Source organism: Nymphalis io, chromosome 17 (genome assembly GCF_905147045.1).
Source record: "Nymphalis io chromosome 17, ilAglIoxx1.1, whole genome shotgun sequence".
In the NCBI taxonomy this organism is placed as follows: domain Eukaryota; kingdom Metazoa; phylum Arthropoda; class Insecta; order Lepidoptera; family Nymphalidae; genus Nymphalis; species Nymphalis io.
Genome location: NC_065904.1, coordinates 608,661 through 631,725, shown reverse-complemented (window position 1 = coordinate 631,725; position 23,065 = coordinate 608,661). Strand labels below are relative to the sequence as shown.

Below are 23,065 nucleotides of genomic sequence, written 5' to 3'. Positions count from 1 at the left end.
CTTAACCTAATCCACATATTCGATATAATCGTGATTCATTTACACACACGCTACATCACGCCTTTAGGAAATACCCATAAAAAAATTATGAGTAATTTACAAGGACAAGATCCTTGCATAAATTATTGCTTAAAAAATCACGGATTCTTTCTAATTCAGTAAGCAGCCAGTTATCGTTAATAATTAATAATTAATCGTTAACGTTAATAATGGCCAAGATACTAGAAGTCTGTGCTGAGATTAATTTTACCGTGTCTGTTATCATTTCCATTTTCTGTTGGACCTCTGTCTTTTATTGCGATTGACTCAACCAAAACTGCAGTAACTTGGAGGTTCTATGAATCGTAATAGCCTTACCCGCTTAACCTTGCAATCCTATCAGTTAGACCATGAAGTCAACGGCTCGTTTTCCGGTAATTTAACATTGATGAAGAAGAGCAAGCTTTTCATATAAATAGTTTTCTATTGGTTCGTGAAACTCGGTTATACGTTTCAGCATCCAAGGAATGACCATAATCTTGTTCACAAGGGAAAACTTTAAGAAGTCTATCTTGCCACTCTGACCACGAAAATGCAGTCAAGCTTTGATACCAAGTTTTAGCCAGTCCTTGTAGTTTCTGCATTGAAAAATGGATGGTTATTTTATCATCCCAGTCGTAGACAGAAGTTCATTCGTCAACTTTTCTAAGCCACACACACACATCAGTGCGTTGATTCTACACCGTAGGATCTAACTCCGGCAAAATGTTTTTGTAATCAAGTTTATTGTTACTAGAATGTGCACTATGTTCTTTAGTTTGACGAAATCCTGGTATTAAATAAGTGAATTGTCTTAAAAATGACTTTTAAAGAAAACGTACGACTACATGACCTTGAACGACGCCCAAAGCTGAAGTCGCGTTTCTAATGTCCATCTGGTTTCTCACCGACCAGGCAGCGATCCCGTTGCGCGCTGTCCCGGTACTGACGATGACTGCATTGCTCACTGCCCCGGCGCTGACGGTGATTGCATTGCTCGCTGCTCCGGCGCCGGCGGTCGTGTCGTTCGCTATCCAGGTGGTGTCCGCATTGCTCGCTATCCAGGCGGCGTCCGCGTTGCTTGCTGTCCAGACGGCGTCCGCGCTGCTCGCTGTCTAGGCGGCGTCCGCGCTGCTCGTTGTCCTGGCGGCGTCCGCACTGCTCGCAGTCCAGGCGGCGTCCGCGTTTCTCACATCATACTCAGCTTGGAGCACCCGTTCCAGGCACCGAAGCCGTTCATACTCTCGCTCCAGTTCCTCTTCGTGTATGCACCTGCTGTGACGGCCGCGTGATCGACTCCGTCTAGCAGCACCCTCTTCACGTCGGGGAATATTGTCCGTTCGGAACGTAGATTCTAGCGAGGGAAAAGCAAGAAACTCGGATAAGGTTTTACATAGAAAGCTGAAACACTTTTGTTTTTTATTTGATACACCATTGAAATACGAAAATGAATTTATATGCACGATGGTCTACACGCTCGTATTCACCAAGAACAAGTAGATGTGCTGCTATATAAAAATGCAAACTGGAAAAAATTATATCCAGATATGTGTGTAAATAAACAATTACAAACATTCATAAAAGTAAAGAAAGAGATATTTTTTGACTGAATAAATATATAGTGCTTTACTGCACCACATGCGTACAATACAATAATTATTTGATTTTATTATAAGGTTATTATTAAAAAGAATAAAAACCAGACAAAGACAAACACAGATACAGATAAAAAAAAAACGATGATTGCGACACTCGACGAAATCGCGATTATTAGATGAAAATAATTTCACGATTCCATTCTTTCTAATGGTCAAAATTTTCGGCTATAATAAGTTATGATTTATAGTGTAAAATGCTTTTAAAAATTTTTTACAGATTGTTAACACCATTATTATTATAAATTATTTAAATGACAATGTCTTTGTTTCCAGAAAGTGAATATCGCAAGATGCCTCCACTGTATGAGATGGACAACTACGGTGACTGTATGCTGCAGTTGGGGGGCACGTATTGTGTTTCTTCGTTTGATCTCTATAGTGAAGTTAATTCCAGTCTTATGCATTTTATACGGGTGAGTGCGATCGTCATTAAGTAGTGACAATAGAATGACCTCGACAAAGGTTACTAAGCGTTACTTAGTAGTATTTCATAACAAAAAGTAACTTTTAATTAAATACATTATTTTAATTAGTATTAGAGAAAAGATACGCTTTGCTTATGGCAGAGTTGTCTACGAGGCGTTATGCAAAAGATCCACTATGAAGTAATAAGATTTCAAGTCATATTTAATTAAAAATATGTAATAATAATAATAAGATTCTGGGAAACTATAAACTTGATATACTACACATATTACTTTTCTTTTGTAAATACATACTTATATAGATAATTACACCCAGACTCAGGACAAACAGACATGTTCATGCACACAAATGTCTGTCCCTCAACCTTCGGCGTGAAAGGCAAGTATCTACCAACCACGCCAACCGGCCCGTCCGTGTGTATCAATAATATGCTTAGAATAAGATAATATGTACAAAGTTTTAGGTTAAAATAGTTGTTTCCGTATACAAAATTTGTTATTATTAATTCTTTTTCAACAGGAATACTCAGCTTACGACGTAAAACATTTTAACCACACCCGTATACACAGGGCGGTTTGTCTAACAAGTTCTTGTAAACATTATATCGATGCATCAAATACAACAATGGATCCAGAAACGACCCTTGCAGGATGCATCAACGAAACAATATGGAGGAAGTATGAAATACAAGCCAAGTTGGCCGAATTACACTATTGTAAAAGACACGATGATAAAGTTGTTTTGGATACAAGTGATTATATTGTAGCAGTCATTTATATCGTAATAATAATGTTGAACGTGATTGGAAGCTTTTACGATATAATTTTATGCGATGAAGATGCTAAGAAGGGTAATAAAGTTATTTATTAGTACATGTTTAGCGATAAAGGGCAAAGATGAGGTTTTATTGTTTGAATATAATCGATTCAGCAACGAGTTGTGAACGCTGTCATTACAGTATTTTTAGTTAATACTTTATTGTTAGATCCTTGCCAGAGTATCAGAATGTTCTCCACATATTTTTTATAATCAAATCAATATATTTTATTCAATATAAGAAATGCCACTTGAATGCCAGGTGAACGAATCTCAGACCACCTATTGAACTTAATGCAACTTTTGCAAATCCTTATGTTAATTTATTTTATGTCTTGGTGTGCAATATTTAAATAAATTATTAATGGGATCGTATGGATGGATTCCAACACTAATAATATGTCATAATTATATTCACATAGGGCACATAAACTGTAATAGCATATTTACTGCTACTAGGTATATAATATTAGATCAGGAATCGAGTTTTTAATTTGAAGAGTGATTAAGTCAGTTTAATTACAGACACAATTCCCAAGGTTGACAGCGCATTGGCAATTTAAGCAAAGGTTAATATTTCTTACAGTGTCAATGTTCATGGGCGGTGGTGACTACTTGTCATTCGCCTTTCCGTCTACATATTTCATAAAAAAGAACAATTTGTATTTATCTAAGGGAACTGTATGTATGTATTTTTATTTTTCTTTATAGGAAACCAGTATGTGTTAGCGTTTTCGTTACGAAGAAACTGGGCTAAGCTTATCGCTCCAGGCGGCAGAGGACTGGAACCGAGATTGGAAAGACTGAAGTTATTTAATGGAATTAGGTATACTGAGTCAGTAGGAAAAATAGATAAAGAATTTAAGTCGGACAAGATATTGATCTATTCGTACTAAGAATAAAGAATAAACTTCTAGAAAAATCGACACTTGATTTTATCTATTCTCTTGGGAATAAATGTTAACAATCGACTAGATTATTTTGGGATAATTTCGAAATATGTAAATAAGTTATAGTAAAAGGCTACAAAGACCAACACATTTAAATATTTTTTTAAAACATAATACTTGTTAATTTGTACTTCATATTTTTTCAGAGCTATGACAATGGCTTGTGTTATATATTCCCACACAGCACTGTCAATGGCATTTACTTACACCAAAAACCCGTTTTATTTGGAAAAGGTAAACTTTTGGAAATAACATATTTTTAATTAATTTAAAAGAACAAAGGTCCAGTTTTTAAATCAACCGAAAGTTTTCTGAAATTATAAATATAGTAACAAAGAATTTGAAACCGCAGAACACAATCGTGAAATATCACAAAAGGATATACACATGATATTGACTATAAAAATTACTGTCAGAAAATTCATAAAATTTAATAGAATATATAATTTAAAATTTACCATTTATGTTAATTTTCAGGCGTACGACAATCCGCTAAATCAAATAATTTTCAACGGAACCCTCATTACCCACACATTTTTTGTAATGTCAAGTTTTCTACTGGCTTACAATTTGCAAATACACGCTGAGAAGCAAGAAATAAAATGGACTAAAATTCCAATGGCAATCGTATTACGTTGGCTCAGGTGCGATGTTTTAACTTTAAAAGATGTTGTTAAGCGGACAGGCAAATGTTAATAAGTGGTCATCTCTGCGTATAGATATCAGTATTATAAGCAATATTAACCATCCTTTATATCCCAATGCGCCGCTAACCTGTACAACCTGTACTGTTCGGGTTTCGACCAAAACGGTCCACAGGTGATCTTCTAGCGTACGTAACACACCTCTGGGGTGAAGCTATCGACAAGCATGGAGAATCGTTGGCTGTCAGCCTCGATATCTCCAAGGCTTTCGACAGGGTCTGGCACAGAAGTCTTCTCTCCAAGCTACCGGCATATGGTCTGCCTGCTCAGCTATGCACCTGGATTGCCAGCTTCCTACACAAGCGTAGCCTTCGTGTTTTAGTAGATGGTTGCGCTGCACAATTCTATGTAGTGAATGCTGGGGTCCCCCAGGGATCTGTGCTATCTCCCACACTCTTTCTTTTGCATATCAATGATATGCTCTCCCTTGGGAACATACATTGCTATGCAGATGATAGTACAGTGCATGGTGGATACCACGGACGCGCAGTGGCTGGGCGGGCGGAAACTGAGGAGAGGCGGGAGAATCTTGTCATTGAACTCGATAGGACGTTAGATCTCATCGCCAAATGGGGCTCTCATAATCTTGTTGAGTTTAATGCCAAGAAAACACAGGTATGCGCTCTCACGGCGAAAAAGTCAACATTTTCCCCTCTTCCCTCCCTCTGTGGTACTCCGCTGGTGATGCAAAGCAAAATCGCCATGCTGGGGATTGACGTTCGCTGCGACCTTAGTCCAAGGGATTACATCGAGGCTGTTATAAAAACAGCTTCACGGAAACTCGGAGTTCTGAACAAGGTGCGGCGCTTTTTCACGCCACAACAACTGTGCCTGCTGTACAAAACACAGGTACGGTCTTGCGTGGAATATTGCTCGCACCTTTGGGATGGCTCCGCTAAGTACCTACTTGAGGCCTTGGACCGGTTGCAGCGACGTGCCGTACGCATTATTGGCGACGTAAAGGTCACAAACACCCTTGAACCTTTACAATTGCGTCGTGAGATAGCAGCACTGAGCGCTTTCTATCGACTGTATCACGGCGAGTGCTCTGAGGAATTATTCTCTCTAATTCCTGCTTCCCCCTTCCTTCTTAAGTCCACGCGAGCTGGTTCTCGATGTCACCGCCTAACTGTGACATCAATTCCATCGCGAACAAAGAAATTTGGCAACTCCTTTCTTTGTCGCACTTCCAAAAAATGGAATTCCTTACCAGCTCACGTATTCCCCTCCTCTTACAACCCGGGTTCCTTCAAACGAGGCGTGAAGAGGCATCTTGCGGGCCGGCAAGGCGAAGGCGGCTAGTGCAGAACGTTTTTCCCGTCTGTACTGGCCGTCGTCGCGTTTGGACTCTACTACCACTTACCATCAGGTGGAGTAGAGTCATTTGCCCTCCCGGCGATATAAAAAAAAAAAAAAAAAAAAAAAAAAAACAAGCTTTCTAAGATGTTATATCCCTTGTCTCTGTAGACTGGCTTACCTTTCAAACTGGAACACAACGATACTAAGTGCTGTTGTTTTGCGGTAGAATATCCGGTTGGCTTTGAGCTTTTATAATGCCCAACCACCAAGTAAAGCATTTATAGCCTATTCAAAATACAGGAAGAGAACAAATGTACAGCTTTGGCATTAAATTCACGAGATATCTTTTGTTAAGATCTTAAATAATCTATGATATTCATTATGGATTACAGTTATATAGAAGTGTTGTATTAAATATATATATTAATCAAGAAGTTATTGCAGTGCATTATATAACATAGCTATTACCAAATAGCATGAAATACGTAAATCTTAGTACTATTTATATATACTTCTTCTTTAATTGAAATAGACTATATACAATTGGAATTATAAAAACATTATCATTAATTTGTATGTGTTGCATGCATCAATTTCGATCAGTTTGTAATAATGTCCGCCAGACCGATTTCGGGCACGGCGGCCAATCTCAAGAGAGATTAGCCAAACCAGGAGATTTTATAGTGCACAAGTGTGTGCGCAAACACAGGTGCACTCTCTATTCCCTAACTCTCATAATCCGATGGAACGGCAATTCGACATGACTGGAAAGAGTTCAGGCGCAGGACCAACGGCTTTACGTGTTTTCCGAGGCAGTGTACACACTTCCAGCTTCCAGACTCCGGGCTGCTACTGAGAATTTCCTAACAGAAAAACCCAATACATTTTCATTGGCCCGACCTGGGAATTGAATCCAGGACCTCCGGGTCCTTCCGGGTCCGGATCCGACCTTACAATAAGCTACTAGACCAACGAGGCTGTTAAGTTTGTAATATACCTATATGAGACATAGCAACTGCTTGTTTGTTATATTTACCACTAGCTTCGTTGTACAATATACAAGTATGTAAATGTGATGTTTATATTTTCAGACTAACCCCAGCTTACGCCCTTGCGATAGCCACTATAAGCACATGGATGCGGCACCTAGGCGATGGACCCCTCTGGCAAATGATTGTCACTAGCGAGGCCAACTATTGTCGCCAGTATTGGTGGGCCAACATATTCTACTTAAACAATTACATATACAGCGACGACTTATGCTTACCCCATGGATGGTAAGTTTGACTTAGTTGAATTTAATTGTAATGTGGATATATGTGGTGATGTGGCTGAAAACGAAAAAAAAAACTTTTGGCAAGTCTTTGATTTGACAACAATTTGATAGTATCTTTATAAAATATTTTCTGCCTCAATTATAATTATTAACTTAAAATTCGTCAACACAAGTGCCTAATTTACTTCATTTTATAGGCACAAGAAATTTTTTGGTAGAAATTAATGCTCTAGAAAATTCTATATGTTTAATTTGATTAAACACATAATCAACTTAATGTTCGTTAAGTCGGGTGACAGTCGTAATCTTAATCGTATCTTAGTCGTAATCGTTTTGCATTATTTACTGTTTTATTTTTATATCATTTTTAAGTCAAACTTTAAGCAACTTTTAGCGAGTCCAATAAAACAGTAGATAATGCAAAATGAACAAACCTAATACTACAATTTATTTATTTATTTACAATAAATTATTTCCTTTAAGATATAAGCAATAAACTGTAAACAGCAAAACTCGCACACGCAAATATTAAAACACACTGAAACTTAATCTTTACTACTATAAAATAATTTATAAACGCGAGAGTGAATTTGTTTATTAATTTTGCGCGTTACGTGTTTCCCCCGCGGGAGCGGTGTCCAAGGCGCCGAGTGCGCCCCGAACATCGCAATACCCACTAAAAAGCAAGCAGTACCCTTTCCGTCTTAACGAGGAGCGCCACGGGATCGCTTTCGCATGCTACCGTGACGCTCTGACTCGTTAAACGTCCCTGCTCCACTGTCATGGGGTTGGCGTTATGTCAAACATACCTCGAGAATTAGGTTATGAAGTGCAAAATTGAAGAAAATATTTTTTCTAATCCAATTAATAATTTCAGATACTAGCGCGTTCAAACAAAAATACAATATTTTCAGCTTGATGAGCTAGTAATATTTTACTAATTTGCAGTTGTTATTTACTATAATAATTATGATATTTCAAGTACACGCATCAAAATAGTATATTATATTAGCATTAGTCGGTTGTCAACCTTTCATGGGTGAGCAGTAAAGTGAGTTCTTACAGAATGTACTGCGGGGTATAATATTAAAACGTCATGACCTGGATCTTCTTGTGTATATAAATACAACGTTTGTTACAATGTCCTTTGACATTACAAAGATTTAATTAAAATTTATACATTTTTTATTTATATTTACATGTATGTTTTGTAATTGTTAATGTTTTGATCAGATTTTGTTATTAATTTTTGAGAAACGAAGCTATTTATAATGAAGGATTGTGAGTTATAACTTTTAAAAGTGAAATCTTTATTTTTTCATGTATAACGCATATGTGAAAACAAGATTACCATACTTAAATATTATATATATAACGGGGTGGTATTGATCACGTGGGGCAGTTCGTTGTCAGAGCCGTTATCAGACATGTTGTAGGCGCAATGTAAAAGTTCAGTCTCGTACAACTGTTGTTTATTTGTTCGCTTACAATCGATAATCACAAAATAACAATTAACCGCGCCGATTAAAGTGGTTCGAAATGCAGCAAGTTCGATACAAGAAGACGACCGTTCGCACCGGAGTTCCTTTCCCAAGTGCCCTGCACGAGAGCGTTCAGCAAACCTCATGTGACCGATGTCAACCCATTAACAACTCATTATTCATTAACTGTCAAGTGGGCACTCTGAATTCCTGTATCGACCTTACTCAAGCGTACTACTTGACGTTTCCTAGAACCGTTTATAGATGGCATTGTACTTAAATTATGGCTTCTTATTTTTGATTCTGCGACATATACAACACACGGGCGGTCCACAAAACTAAATGACAAGAACATTTAACTCTTTACTGAAAATAATGTGGGTAGGTGGGTCTGTGTTATAGTAATTAGATGGCAATTAACATTATCGTCTTTAGCTAATTAACAAATTATAATTAATAAAAATAATACAGTGCAATAATATATATTAATAATATACAGTGGAATAAGCTCCAAACCTTCTCCTCAAAAAGAGGAGAGGAGGCCTTTAGCCCAGCAGTGGGACATTCACAGGCTGTTACGGTACGGTAATATACATTAATCAAATAAAAATTTACAATAACAGTCACTAATATAATTAAATTAAACTCTTTTAAGATGAAGGTATGATGCTACAATGTTTTTTGTATAAAGTAAAAGACTGAGTGTCCCTAATGCTGTTTGAATTCATTGTATAACCGCATCCTCCTACGCATAGTAATATTTTTTACCGTAGTTGGTTTGGTCGTACGAGACGAATGTTATTCATCCGTTTAGTTATCCGTTTCTTTGTTCGTCCAATATTATGTGCCTTGTAGAAAACACAGCATCGCATTATGAAGAAGCAGTGTCGACTCACCTTTATTGTTGTACTTACTCTCGTGTGTCTTAAACCGAATCCATAGCTGTTCATCCTCTACCTTATTTGAAATATCTATGGTCTGTCACCGCAAGGCGGGAACCGACCTGTCAAAGTCATTGCGTGTGTTACTCGCCGCCAAGTTGTATACGATTTGAAATTTTCAATAAGTTTTAAGTTATAGAATGAACGAAAACGAGCCGAACGTAGTGATTACTAACGAAGACGGGTCGGACTCAGATTCGTCTGCAAGTTCTTCTCTGACGGAGAGTGAAAGGCCCTCTTTAAAAAGAAGAGATTGTAAAGAGGACCCTCGCTTGGAAGCGCTTATCAATCAGGTAGGATTTTTATCTAACATCTATATGTCTCGGCGGCTCTCATAATAACCAATCACAACAATTACAAGTGTCAAATAATCAGTGTTCAAACGAGTCATTTTTAATTCTTCCTCAGGCTACGGACACATTTCTTAATTTAGGCCAGGTAGCGATTGATATTGATGCAACGAAGTTAATAAAACCAGCTCTTCCGGAGAGACTTGACAAAATAAAGCTAGTACAAAATTTTGGCTTACCAACCTGGTGTAATGTTAGATACTCTAAGTCATTACAATCTTTTGCTGTTACATTTGGCTTTACTAGCTTAGCAATAAATGATGAATTGTGCCACCTCAGTAAAACTAAGGATTATTTAGTAGGCACTGAGAATGTTATGGTTGCCTTATCAAATGCAATGTTTTAGAGTAATGATTTACTTCGTAGTGGTTTGCAGTCAGTAGTTGACTGGGCTTTTAAATCCCCAGAAGAATTAAAAGCATCAACCCTTTTAGAGAAGATTGTCTCTGCAGTTAGTAAAGGAACATCATTTTTTAAAAACTCTGAGGACATATTACAAATTGTATGTGGTAAGCGGGCTGAGTGTATAGAAACTAGAAGGGAGAGGCTAATTAAAGAGTTACTTAACAAGTGCATACAGCTTGCACTTAGAAATATTCCTCCTTCAGAAACTTGTTTATTTGATCAAGTTAGATTAAATACCTTAATTCAGAATTTTGGTGGCCCGCAGCAATGGTTAAATTCTTTTGTGTTAACAGAAAAAAATTCAACAACATCATTTAAGAGAAAAAACCCTTCTCACTCAGCCCCAAACTCATTTCCTAGCTCTGTCCTCCTTTCGTACCTTTGATCAATCGAGACAGTGCGCCAAGCAGGGGTTCCGTGGGACGCAATTAAGAGATTTCAGGAAAAAGTGGGAGGAGCTCGGAGCATCACCTTTTATTCTGAAAGTAATATCGGGGTCTCGGACACCCTTTGTTCAAAGACCTCCCTTAGTATACCCTACAACAGTAGTAGCACAAAGTTATGCTACAAAACCGTCTGTACAAATGACTTTACAAATCGAGGAGTTAAAGAGTCTTGGAATTTTAAAAAGACCAGTTTCTTTGACTCCCGGTTTCTTCTCCCGGGTATTTCTAGTAAAGAAAAGCGATGGTGACTTCAGACCCATCTTCGACCTACGCCAGCTAAACAGATTTGTGAAAACAAAACATTTTCAACTTATCAGCCATGCCACCATACCAGAATTCCTTCAACCAGGCGATTGGTTGGTAAAAGCCGACATATCACAGGCTTACTTCCATCAACCTATTACTGCCTCCCACGGACCATTTCTGCGCCTGTTTTACAAACAGGAAATGCTTCAAATGACCTCACTGCCATTCGGCCTAGCATCAGCACCCCGGCTTTTCTCAGCAGTCACTTGCTGGGTCGCGGAGACTCTACGCAAGAGAAGGATGCGAGTGGTGGTGTACCTAGACGATTTTCTCTTGGTACACCAGGACCCTTCCAAGTTGGTATCACAGGCCGCGGAGGTTCTGGAGCTTTTGGAGTCCCTAGGATGGAAAATCAATTACACGAAGTCAACGTTGACTCCAATGAGGTCCCTGGACTTTCTAGGCATAAATTGGGATACAGAGCGGAATATCATGTCTCTTCCGACCAAGAAGCAGACATCAATTTCTACTACCTTAAGAAACCTGTTAACCAAGAAAGCTTGCAATCTACGGCAACTACAATGCCTGCTAGGGCAGTTGAACTTTGCATGCTTCGTGATACCGAGGGGGAGACTTCACTGTCTGCACCTACAGATCTTTTTAAGACAATTCCCTCGCAATCTGCCAAAAACAAAGTTATTCTTCCCGCGGAGGGCGATGACGGATTTACAGTGGTGGCTCGGAGCCGTTTATCTAACAACCCCCATTCACTCGATACCCGTATCCCATTTTTTGACTACCGACGCTTCACACATCGGTTGGGGTGCGGTCCTGGACAGGATGACAATGTCAGGTTCCTGGGTACCTCAGCAGAGACTGTGGCATTGCAACAAAAAAGAGATGTTCGCAGTACTGTCTGCAGTGAGAGGTCACTCGAAGAGTCTCAGAGACTCGCATGTTCTTTTACAAACGGACAACAAAACGATCATTGCATACATTCGCAAGGAAGGAGGGACTCACTCGATAGGTCTCCTGTCTCTAACATTTCAACTCTTGACTCTTCTAGACAAATGGAACATAGTTCTGTCAGCTTTGTCATTTTCCAGGCAGGTACAATTCCATAGCAGACAGACTGTCAAGGAGACGTCCAGTACCGGAGTGGCACCTACTCTCTAGCTACCTCAAAGATTTTCAGAAGATGGGGCAGACCTGACGTAGACATTTTTGCTTCAAAAAGGTCGGCTATAGTACCAGATTACGTAACTCTCGATTCACAAGACTGTTCCGCGATGTTCGCAGACGCTTTTTCAAGAGACTGGGATTATCGGATGGGATGGTTATTTCCTCCCCCAAATCTAATACCAAGGGTACTTTCTCATCTGAACAGGGCGAAAGGCACCTACCTACTAGTAGCCCCGGTTTGGGACCAACCCTTTTGGAAGGCAGATCTTCAGGCACGAGCTCTGGACGAGCCCATGACAGTGCCCAACTTACACAAGATTTTGGTGGACCTGACAACAGGGCGTCCACCTCCACAGATAGACCAGCTAGTTCTGAAGGTTTGGAAAATTGGGGGTGGGTGGACAAGTTAGCCACATGGTCTCAGGCCGAAAAAGACCTCATTAAAAGGAGCTGGCGTCGATCTACTCTTGACACATATGAACCAGCTATTAAGAGATGGTTAGCTTGGTGTAATGCTAGTAGATTAGACCCCAAATCACCCAGACCAGAAGACGTAGCTCAATTTCTTGCAGATACTTTTTTAAAGGAAGGTTTAGCATATGGTACTATGTTGGTTCATAAATCAGCAGTGGCAACATTTTGTGGGCAAAGTAGTACTATATCTTCTGACTTTATGGTGAAACAAGTTTTGAAAGCCATCAACAATTCTAAGCCACCATCATTTAAACCACCAATTTGGGATGCTAGACAAGTGATAGAATGGTTAAAAAATGACCCCAAGGCTGACTCATTATTCGATATTGCAAGAAAAACAGCAACAATTTTACTTTTAACATCAGGGCGTAGATTACATGATTTGACATTATTAAGATTATCTAAACATCACTTCATCGACAAGGGGCAAGAGATTTGTTTTTGGCCTGTATTCGGAGCTAATAGATAATGGATCCAGACGCCAGTCTGGTTGGAGACTTCTACCTAATCAGGACATTAATTTATGTCAAGTTCGATGGATACGTCTCTTAATTCAAGCAAATGAAAGTAGACGGACAGAAGATATAGATCATCTGTTTATATAAGAGGTATTCCAAAACCAGCTTCTAGGACTGTGATAGGAGGATAGGTGCGTTCTGTTCTAAGGGATGCAGGAATTGATGCCTCATCTGGTTCATGTCGATCAGCAGTAGCTTCTCTAGCTTGTCTAGAAAATAGACCTGTAGAAGAAATTGAGGTAACTGGAAAGCTATTGATACCCTAAGAAAGCATTATTGCCGAGAGATTGATACACAAGAACGCATATTTGACTATAATTTATTTGATAACTTTAAAATAATTTAATGTGATGACTTCATTGTGATTATATTGATCTCAAAAATACTATATATTAAGAGAATAGGATTAGTTTGTTAATAATTAATATTTATATATTTTTTTCAATTATTTAAGAGTTTATTAAGTTTTTTTGTTATTTTGTTTATATTGTGCCTCGAAGGCCTATTTTGTTATAATTTATACTTCTGTGTTTTATTTATAATTGCAGTATAATACTCATTTGTTTTATTATTTTCTGTTGCATTTTATTAAGCCCATTCTGGTTTAAATATAGTGTATAAAATATTTTCTTTTATATATCTCAAATTGCAGAATAATAGGTATATAAATAAGAACTTTTCTGTTTGGTCAATTTAATTTCAATTGCAGGAGAATGACAATTAATTTTTCATTTTTATAATAGAAGCTATTTTTACAGAATAAAAAATTTTAGACTTATCTTAAGATTTTTAAATTTTTTATTCTTAGGTCTAAGGTTTAAACATATTAGTAGTTTAATGTTTAAAGTCTAATTCAACATTGCGTGTGTTTGTTTGTCACCAGCAGATAATGTGATGCTGTGTTTTCTACAAGGCACATAATATAAACGTTTTACATAACAATAAAACGGTTATTATGTGCCGAAAGAAAACACAGCATCGCAGGAATGCTCTTCCTGGTGAATACTCCAATGACTTTGACAGGTCGGTTCCCGCCTTGCGGTGACAGACCATAGATATTTCAAATAAGGTAGAGGATGAACATCTATGGATTCGGCTTAAGACACACAAGATTAAGTACAACAATAATGGTTGAGTCGACACTGCTTCTTCATAATGCGATGCTGTGTTTTCTTTCGGCACATAATAACCGTTGTATTGTTATGTAAAACGTTTATATTTTTTCTGTTTATTTTCTTAATTCAAAATAAATATACTGTGTGGTATATCTTTATAGGTATTTGGCAGCTGATACACAGCTATTCTGCCTTGGATTGATTTTTCTGGTTATCATCCAAAGACCATGCCACAGGAAAATAGCACTCTTGATATTATTCCTGGTGTCACTTGTCATCACCGCAGCACACACATACTTTCAAGACTTGGAAGCTGTCGTTATACAGTCGCCTGAGTAAGTCCTGTTTTATTCAATTAAATTATTATTTAAATAGCCCGTAAATATTTAATGCTGAGAAAGGGTCTCGCCCTTCTCTGCTTTATAGCCTTTTCCATCAAGCTGTTCCAAAGCGGATTGGTGGATTTAGAAGAATATCATACGATAAATGAGATTAATTATAGAACAACATGGAAGCTTGTGATTGCCCAGATTTGAACCCGTAGTATGAAAGTAATTAATTTTACAGACACATAATAAAAGATTATATGAAATTGCATATAAGGGTTTATAACTAATTGCGATACAACCTCGGGTGTGGTTAGACTGAATCTCAACCCTTCTCGGGTGTTCCTTCAGTTAAATATATATAATAGAGTAAATAAGTAACTGATTATAATAACAAAATGATTGCTAATATACGCTTTCTCGTCTTAACTACTCAATATATATCCGTATATAAAATTTCATGATGATCGGCATCGTGAAATTTTATATACACGTTGTCAGGGGTACTGAAAAGACATAGGGTACCTATCACACCCCATCCCCCCGGGATGGACCCCATCACATGCGGGCCAAAACTCGGGTGAAAACTAGTAAGATGTATATGTGTTCCAATATTCTTTTAGATCCTATCGCACTCTCTACGTCAGCGACGAAACGTTTAGGCTTGTGTACATAAGAGGTCATACTAACATCTCCACTTATATCCTGGGTCTCGCAGGAGGTCTTCTGACTTACCATTGGCAGAAAAGTGAAAAAGATTTTTCTCTATATAAGGTAAGCTTTATTTTAAGTAAGATAACATGAAAAAGTTCTTAGGCTTATAACATATTTGAAACAATATGATCTAGCGTTGATATGTTTTTCGTTAATAATGTAATAAGTGAACTGGCACAAATTCCGAGTCAACGAAAAAGTCATCTGGACTCTACGACGTCAAATGTAAACAAATATTTATATCGCAAATGAATGCCATATCTCGATCAATTTCTTTAAACCTGGCACGTAGATTGTTGAGCTACCTCGAAATAAACATGACTAATACATTAAAATAACATTAATGTAAATTGAATATAAGTACATGACATACTAAAGGCACGCACAGTACATCTGTAGAGATACAAACACAAGAAAAAAAAATATAAAAACTTTATCTTTTTCTGATTAAAATAAGTGCTAAGTCAGTTGTTTGTGTTACCATATCCCTTATTAGTTTTTAATTTTATTAATCTTGTGCTCTAAGCTTTTTCCTTAAAAAGAGATGAATTGCCATTCAGCTGACATTCTTGACCAATTAAACCAAATGACGAAAATTGCATAAACAAATAAATGATATTGATAAGTTTTAGAAATAGTAGTAAAACGTTTTCGATCATGACAATTTTAAAAATATCTTTGATTTTCTTTTTCAGAAATATCGTTGGGCATTCTGGGCGCTGTTTCCCATGGCAGTTTCTGTTATACTATCCGGGGGCTTTTTCTACATAGATGGATTCACGCCTTCCACTTTCGTAAGAGTAGCATACGCTACATTTTACAAGCCAGTCTTTCAGATTATCATAGTGATATTCATGATTGGAACCATTTTTAAATTCGAATGTAAGGAAGTTTAATTAATTTATTAAATTAAGTAATTAATGTTTGCTCTTCTAATGTGGTACTCAGGAGTATATAAATTGTATACTTGAATCCATCCAATGGTAAACTTTAAACACTGTACAAATATGCGCTAACATGGAAATCATGGGAGTTAAAGTAACCTTTCCCTTGTGATAGTACTTACACTGGCTCACCCCATCTTTTTCCGATTCCGATTTGGCGTTAGGAATAAATGATGAGTAAGTGGTACCTACCCAGAAGGGTTTGTTTGGTTTCGCACCTCATACACACAAGGGAGACAGAGAGAGGGCATGACGAGATAAGAGAGTATCATGTCGTTTGCCGTAACAGCGTACGAGTTGGTCTTTCTTATCACAAATACGCGTCGATAGGTGGTTTATATATAAAAAAATATTTAACATATATTTTAATATTTATTAATAATGTAACTTCTATTTCATATGAAGCCGTATACCGTGGTATATTGGAGTGGCGTGGTTTTACCTGGGCCGGTCGGGTTTCTTACAGCGCTTTCCTTCTACACTCAATGTTTCTAAGATCATTCGCTGGATCTCTCACTGAACTGCTGTACCTGAGTGACTATTACGTGGTAAGTATAAATACATGTGATAACAATTAAATTATTTTGTAATAATAACAATACGGATTTTGATACAAAATTAGATGGATCTCCTATAAAATGAGAAAAAAGATCCCATAAGAATGTTCGAAACATGCAAATTCAGATGTTTTCCTCAGATTTTCTATAATTAGGTATTGTAACGTACACTTGAGCCTAAGCCTACCTTTAACAGAACCAACTAGCTTACGTAGACTGGGCCCGTGTCTTCGGTCCTCCTATTTACACGTACGTTATATTATTGGGGGTCAAAGTTGCTCACATCCGTAGGTCTCACCAAAGTCAGGTTTCATCCCTCATTACCCTACACGTGACCCCTGGGTGGTGCTAATTGATAAAAACAGAATGAAGAAAGATTTACAGCGGCTGCACCAACTCTCTTTTTAGTGCATCTCTCAAATATACGAGGTTTGCACTCCAATCTCTTTGCGGTCCACCACCACCTTGAAACCGCCAAGCCGCACTTGCTCTTTCTCACGGAGACACAAATTACCAGTCCAGCAGATGTAGCGTACTTACAGTATCCCGGATATTCACTCGAACACAACTTCAAACCTCGTGCTGGGGTCTGTATGTACTCTCGTAATGACGTCTGCTGCCGGCACCAAAGCTCCGGACATTGCAACTAAGAAGAGCCTTTAACTCTGCTGCCAAGTCCTACAAGAAGGTCCTCAAGAAGGTTCGTTTCAACCGAACTAGACGTCTTGGAGCCAAATTAGCTTCCTATCCCCGTGGTAGTAAAGAATTCTGGTCCCGTTCCAAGTCGGTTGAGACGAACTTCTGACGTCCATCGCTCCACTGCTGAAGCCTGACGGATCCCTGGCCTTTACGGCAACAGAAAAGGCTAACCTATTAGCGGCTCTGTTTGCCGAAAATTCACGTCTCGATGCGGGAAGTGCCTCACCACCAAATATACCACCTTGCGACTCAATCATGCCAGAGATACGAATTCGCCAAAGAGAGGTTCTAAAAATTCTGCACAGCTTGAATGTGAATAAGGCCAGTGGCCCTGATGGTATTCCAGCAATAGTCTTGAGGAATTGTGCATCTGAGTTGTCCCCTATTCTAACACGCTTGTACCGCCTCTCTCTTAAATCCGCTCAAGTCCCTAAGGCTTGGAAGATTGCAAACGTACAACCAATACCTAAGAAGAATAGCCGTGCCGACCCGGCAATTACAGACCCATAGCAATCACCTCCATACTTTGCAAAGGTATGGAGCGTGTATTGAATAACAAACTCCAGGCGTACCTCGAAGAAAACGATCTCCTATCGGACCAGCAGTACGGCTTTCGTCGGAATCGATCAACAGGAGATCTCTTAGTGTACGCTACTCACATCTGGGGCGAGGCGATGGACAAGTACGGTGAAGCGTTAGCCGTTTCACTTGACGTGTCCAAGGCTTTCGACCGGGTCTGGTATAAGGGGTTTCTGAGCAAGCTTCTTAGCTACGGGATACCTGTTGGCCTTTGCAACTGGATATCAGATTTATTGAGTGGACGATCATTTCGAGTTGTCCTACATGGCTTCTCGTCTGATCTAATGGCGATTAATGCCGGTGTTCCTCAGGGATCAATTCTCTCCGCTACACTCTTCCTGCTGCATATAAACGATCTACTGAAACCCGGTATCTTTGGGTACGCAGACGACAGCACCGTAACGAAGAGATACATATCCGGTCCCCGAGCTAAAGCAGCAGAAACTCGTGAGCACAGGGAGGCCTTGGTAGAACAACATCAATTTGACATTGGAAGAGGTATCGAATTGGGGCGATGATAACCAAGTCAAATTTAATCCTACCAAGTTTCAAGCGTGTTTGTTCACCGCCAAGAGGAGTCCATTCCACCTCCGACTTTCCGAGGTGTATCTGTATCCATCACCGACAGTATAGAGCTTCTAGGAGTTACATTAACATCCAAACTCAACTTTGGACAATATGAGGATGCCAAGTTTTTTGCCAGCAGTTTTAGCTTTTCAGTGGATCGTCGTGCTAGAAGGCTCATTGGCGACCAGTCACTGGTCACAAAACTCAAGATCTTAGAACATCGTCGTAAGGTTGCCTGTCTGTCGGTATTCTACAAGATATATTTCGGATAGTGTTCTCAGGAACTATTTAATTTGGTTCCCCCGTCACCTTTTTACCATAGAACTGCGAGGCATCGAAAAGATCTGCATCCGTACGTAGTTGACGTATTTAAGACACGTACGAAACGATTTGCTTCCTCGTTTCTGATACGCACCGCCAAGGTCTGGAATACCCGACCTCCGTTTTCCCCACCACCTACAATGTGGGTATTTTCAAGTATAGAGTGAATCAAGTATAGAGGCATCTTCTAGGCAAGCGCGCTCCATCTTAGACTGTATCTCACTTTCCATCAGGTGTGATAACAGTCAAGCGCTAGCATATACATTTAAAAAAAAACGTCCTTCATAGGTTACCAATTGCTGAAGAAACCAGGGATTGACATCCACACTTATATTACAGATATCACAGAGAACACAGATTACAGTTTTTATGAGAGCGCGTAAAATATCAACCGGTTAGTTCAGACATCGATGAGAAACTATTCTCATAGTTCAACGCATGTGGCGCTCTAGTCGCGCGTCTAACAATATGAACGATTGTATTCAGTTTTTGCTATTATGAATGAAGAAAGTACTCAAATTAATTCCCAAAAAAAACTAGATTAACCTTGTGTTGTTTTATAAATTGTAACAAAAATTAAAAATTAAATTTGTTGTATAAATTCTGATAAAAATTAATATGAAGTTTATTTCTATATTTAATTAGAAGAATGGTTCCGAACATTTGTATAAAAATTGGTTTTTCAAAATCGATATTTAAATATTCTCTTTTCAAATCGTTTTCTAATCGTAGACTAGTTACATTACACTAATGAGATTACATAGGTATGTACGCATATATGTATAGAAAGTATTAACTGGCAAATAATGTTACGCTACTTAATTTTGTCCAAACCACTTTTAGTTTAGTTTAGTACGACGCGTCACGGTGATGTTTGATCAAATATGTATGATTTCTTTAAAGAAAGGAAAGCAAATGTCCCATTGCTGCTGCTGGGCTAAGGCATTCTCTCCTTTTGAGGAGCTGACACATGCAAACTTCGTCACGATGTTTAACTTCACCGCCGTCAATGAATTATAAACATAAATTAAGATCATGAAACCTCAGTGGTGCCCAGATTTGAATTCATAATCTTCGGTTAAAAATTAAGATTCACAAGTTTTAACCTCTTTGCTCCCATAGGGGGGGAGAAACTGGGTTAAGTGGGATTCTTACCCACTAAAACCACTGCGATGGCAGTCCTCGGCATGGATCGGAGAGGCTGCGGGATCGTGTTGATATAACGCATCCGCGGCCTCTCCCGTGCTTTGCACCGCTCGTGGCTCGGCGGAGCTCTCTGCAGGGGGCAAAGGTAATCTCGCCCCCCCCCGCACTCCTCGCTAGTGAGTAAGGCAGCGCGAGGCCATCCCGGCCGCCGTCTTCCTCAGGGCCGTCTGAAATAAGACACGCGAGGTCCCCACCTCACGCATTCACGGCCCCAGGGTTACGCCCTATCTATTAAGCCCTGGGTGTCACGGCTGTGGGAGGGCTGGAAAGACGCCGCCTCCGCCGAGCAGGATCGGCCCGTTCCCGCTCCACTGTATCCTTCTAGACCATGACGGTTTCACAGAAGAAGGCTACGATCCTCCACGTCGTTTCCCTGCGGAGCATCGCTGATACGATTGCTCGCAGGGACCGGTCTTGTCCGACTTCGCGGACCAAGTTCTCCCTCTCCACATTCCAAGCGGGGCACGCCTCCAGCGTATGCTGAGCGGTGTCCCGGTCCGCACCGCAATGGTGGCACATCGCCGACGATTCGCGTCCGATCTTACACAGGTATTCTCCGAAACAACCGTGACCGGTCATTACCTGCGTCTGCCGCCTCGTAGGATATCGTGCGATATCCCCGCACTATGCGAATGGCCACTCTCGGCTGCGAACTTTGGATCTTAGTCCTGCAGCGGTGGACGCAAGATAGTCTGAGACACCAAACAGGTGCCCCATAGAGTGCCATCGGTCGCACACCGACACCGGCATAGAGACGTCAGTCTGGGTGCCATGCAAAGTCTTTGCATTGGAACCCGCTACCTTCTTGATCCGGGGGGCTAAGCGCTCGAAGTGCTATTCGAAGCCCCAGCGACCGACCAGGGTGAGGCTCAGGTATTTCGTCTACATAGCCACTTGGACGTTTGAGTCACCAACACGGATTTGCGAGACGGGCGGTTCCCTGCTCCTTAGCAGTTTATAGAACCATACCGCCTCCGTCTTATGGGACACTATCCGAAGGCCCAACTCGTAGATCTTATCGACGACGATGTTCACCCCGAGCTTGGCGAGTTCCTTGGTTCTCTCAAAATTCTTCCCCGACGCCAGCGCCAACGTGTCGTCTGCATAGCAAACGATGCTGACACCTTCAGTGAGAGGGACACGGAGGAATACCAAACTTCTAATATTACTAGAATATCTATCTAATATTATGTTAGTATTTTTGTGATCCGGTGTGAAAATAATCAGGGTAATTACACGAACAAGGGAAATAATACCTTAGTTCCCAAGGTTGGTGACGCATTGGCGATGCATATTAACGAATATTTCTTACAGCGCCAATGTCAATGCGATGGTGACCTCTTACAAAAAGGTACCATTTGCTCGTCCACCAACAAATTTTAGTAGTTTGATATTATGTAAAACAAATGACTCTCAGAGGGTCTTCTAAGATTGACTGAAGGCTATCTCCACATTTTTGTGCAATCAATCTTCCATAGCTTTTTGGCAAGTTTCGTCTGAAATTAACGGTGATTCAATATCGTTAAACGTTCAACAAATGACACGTGACTTTTTCGGTTAAATTAACTGCTTTTTATAGCCTTAACCACAAACCCTGTATTTATTAACTCAATTTTATTGGCATGATTGACATCAATTTAGATAAATGACTAATAAATTAAAAGTTTAATCCCGTAATTTGTTGATTGCTTACGTAATTTATCCCTTGTATTATGAATATTCTTCATTTAAATGGAAAATTATATAATTTGGAATGATCCAAATACAAACGAGGAGGCGACGCAGTGACATGGGAATTTGATTTATTGAATCAAATCGATTTCATTTCATTTATATACCGAAATACCAACACACAAACTTGAAAGCTGGCGGTGCTTACGCTCTCGTGATACTCGTGAATGCATTTATGTTAGCGGAATTTCTAAAAGGTTTTTCTTTCTTTCAGGTGATAATCTTATGCGCATCTATATTTCTCTCATTCCTGTGCGGGGCGGGGTTGTGGCTGTTGGCGGAGGCGCCCTTCACGAATCTGTCGCGCGTTTTACTTGGCAATAACAAATGAAAACTAAATAAAAATAAAATATTTTTACTAACATGAGAATTTTTTATATTGAGCCAGAACCAGCTTGCGCCAGCAACTATTCCGAACTGTACGGTATAGAAATTTCAAGAAAAGAGTTTTCTCATTCCTTAAAGACAAGCAACACACCTGTAAGCCCTGCGGTGTTGCAGGTGGCCATGGGCGGTAGTAGTCTCACCTGATGGTGTGCCCTTTGCCTGTTTGCCCCTCTTGCATAAAAATATATAATATGATTATTACATGTATTTTTTTATTGTTACAAAGAGTAGAACTGCTAGTATAGTAGTAAAATAGTATTAACTACTGCGGTTCTTCTCAGGAGAATCTACATTCCAAACTTTAGTGGTAGCTTTATATTAAAATTAGAATTGTAAAATTAATGATTCAAAAGTGCTTTCTCACAAGCCTACTTGAATTAAGTATATTTTGACTTTGACTAATCATAGCGAGCAATACATTTAGTACAAGTGCTTTAAATTTATTGTCAATGTCAACGTGGCCTCCGTTTATTTGTATGTCTTTCTACATTAAAAAAACAATAACAAAACAACAAAGCTATTTTTACTCAATATAAATATATTACATTGACTAAATATAGTTATAAAAAATATATACTTAGGTAAAATTACCCTTGTATTTTTTTAATCTTAATTTAGCATTATATAAAAATTAAATCAAATATGGAAATAATGTTTTTTGTCTTTGCAAAGGTTATATATTATATATTACGATGACGACGAACTTGACACATTCAAGTGTTGATAGCA

General features: G+C 39.1%; 1 protein-coding gene across 1 annotated transcript in view; it reads left to right on the top strand.

The window, feature by feature from the left end:
- LOC126774700 (nose resistant to fluoxetine protein 6-like) overlaps positions 1-22,311 on the top strand; it is a 30,768-nt gene extending 8,457 nt beyond the window's left edge. Inside the window, exons 2-12 of the mRNA XM_050496236.1 lie at positions 1,950-2,089; positions 2,622-2,952; positions 3,630-3,744; positions 4,015-4,102; positions 4,346-4,512; positions 6,963-7,148; positions 14,467-14,640; positions 15,255-15,405; positions 16,041-16,227; positions 16,695-16,837; positions 22,164-22,311. Of these exons, the coding sequence (XP_050352193.1) occupies positions 1,950-2,089; positions 2,622-2,952; positions 3,630-3,744; positions 4,015-4,102; positions 4,346-4,512; positions 6,963-7,148; positions 14,467-14,640; positions 15,255-15,405; positions 16,041-16,227; positions 16,695-16,837; positions 22,164-22,280 (1,799 nt within the window). The 3' untranslated portion in view covers positions 22,281-22,311. The remainder of the gene's footprint in view (positions 1-1,949; positions 2,090-2,621; positions 2,953-3,629; positions 3,745-4,014; positions 4,103-4,345; positions 4,513-6,962; positions 7,149-14,466; positions 14,641-15,254; positions 15,406-16,040; positions 16,228-16,694; positions 16,838-22,163) is intronic.
- Positions 22,312-23,065: the final 754 nt, after the last annotated feature.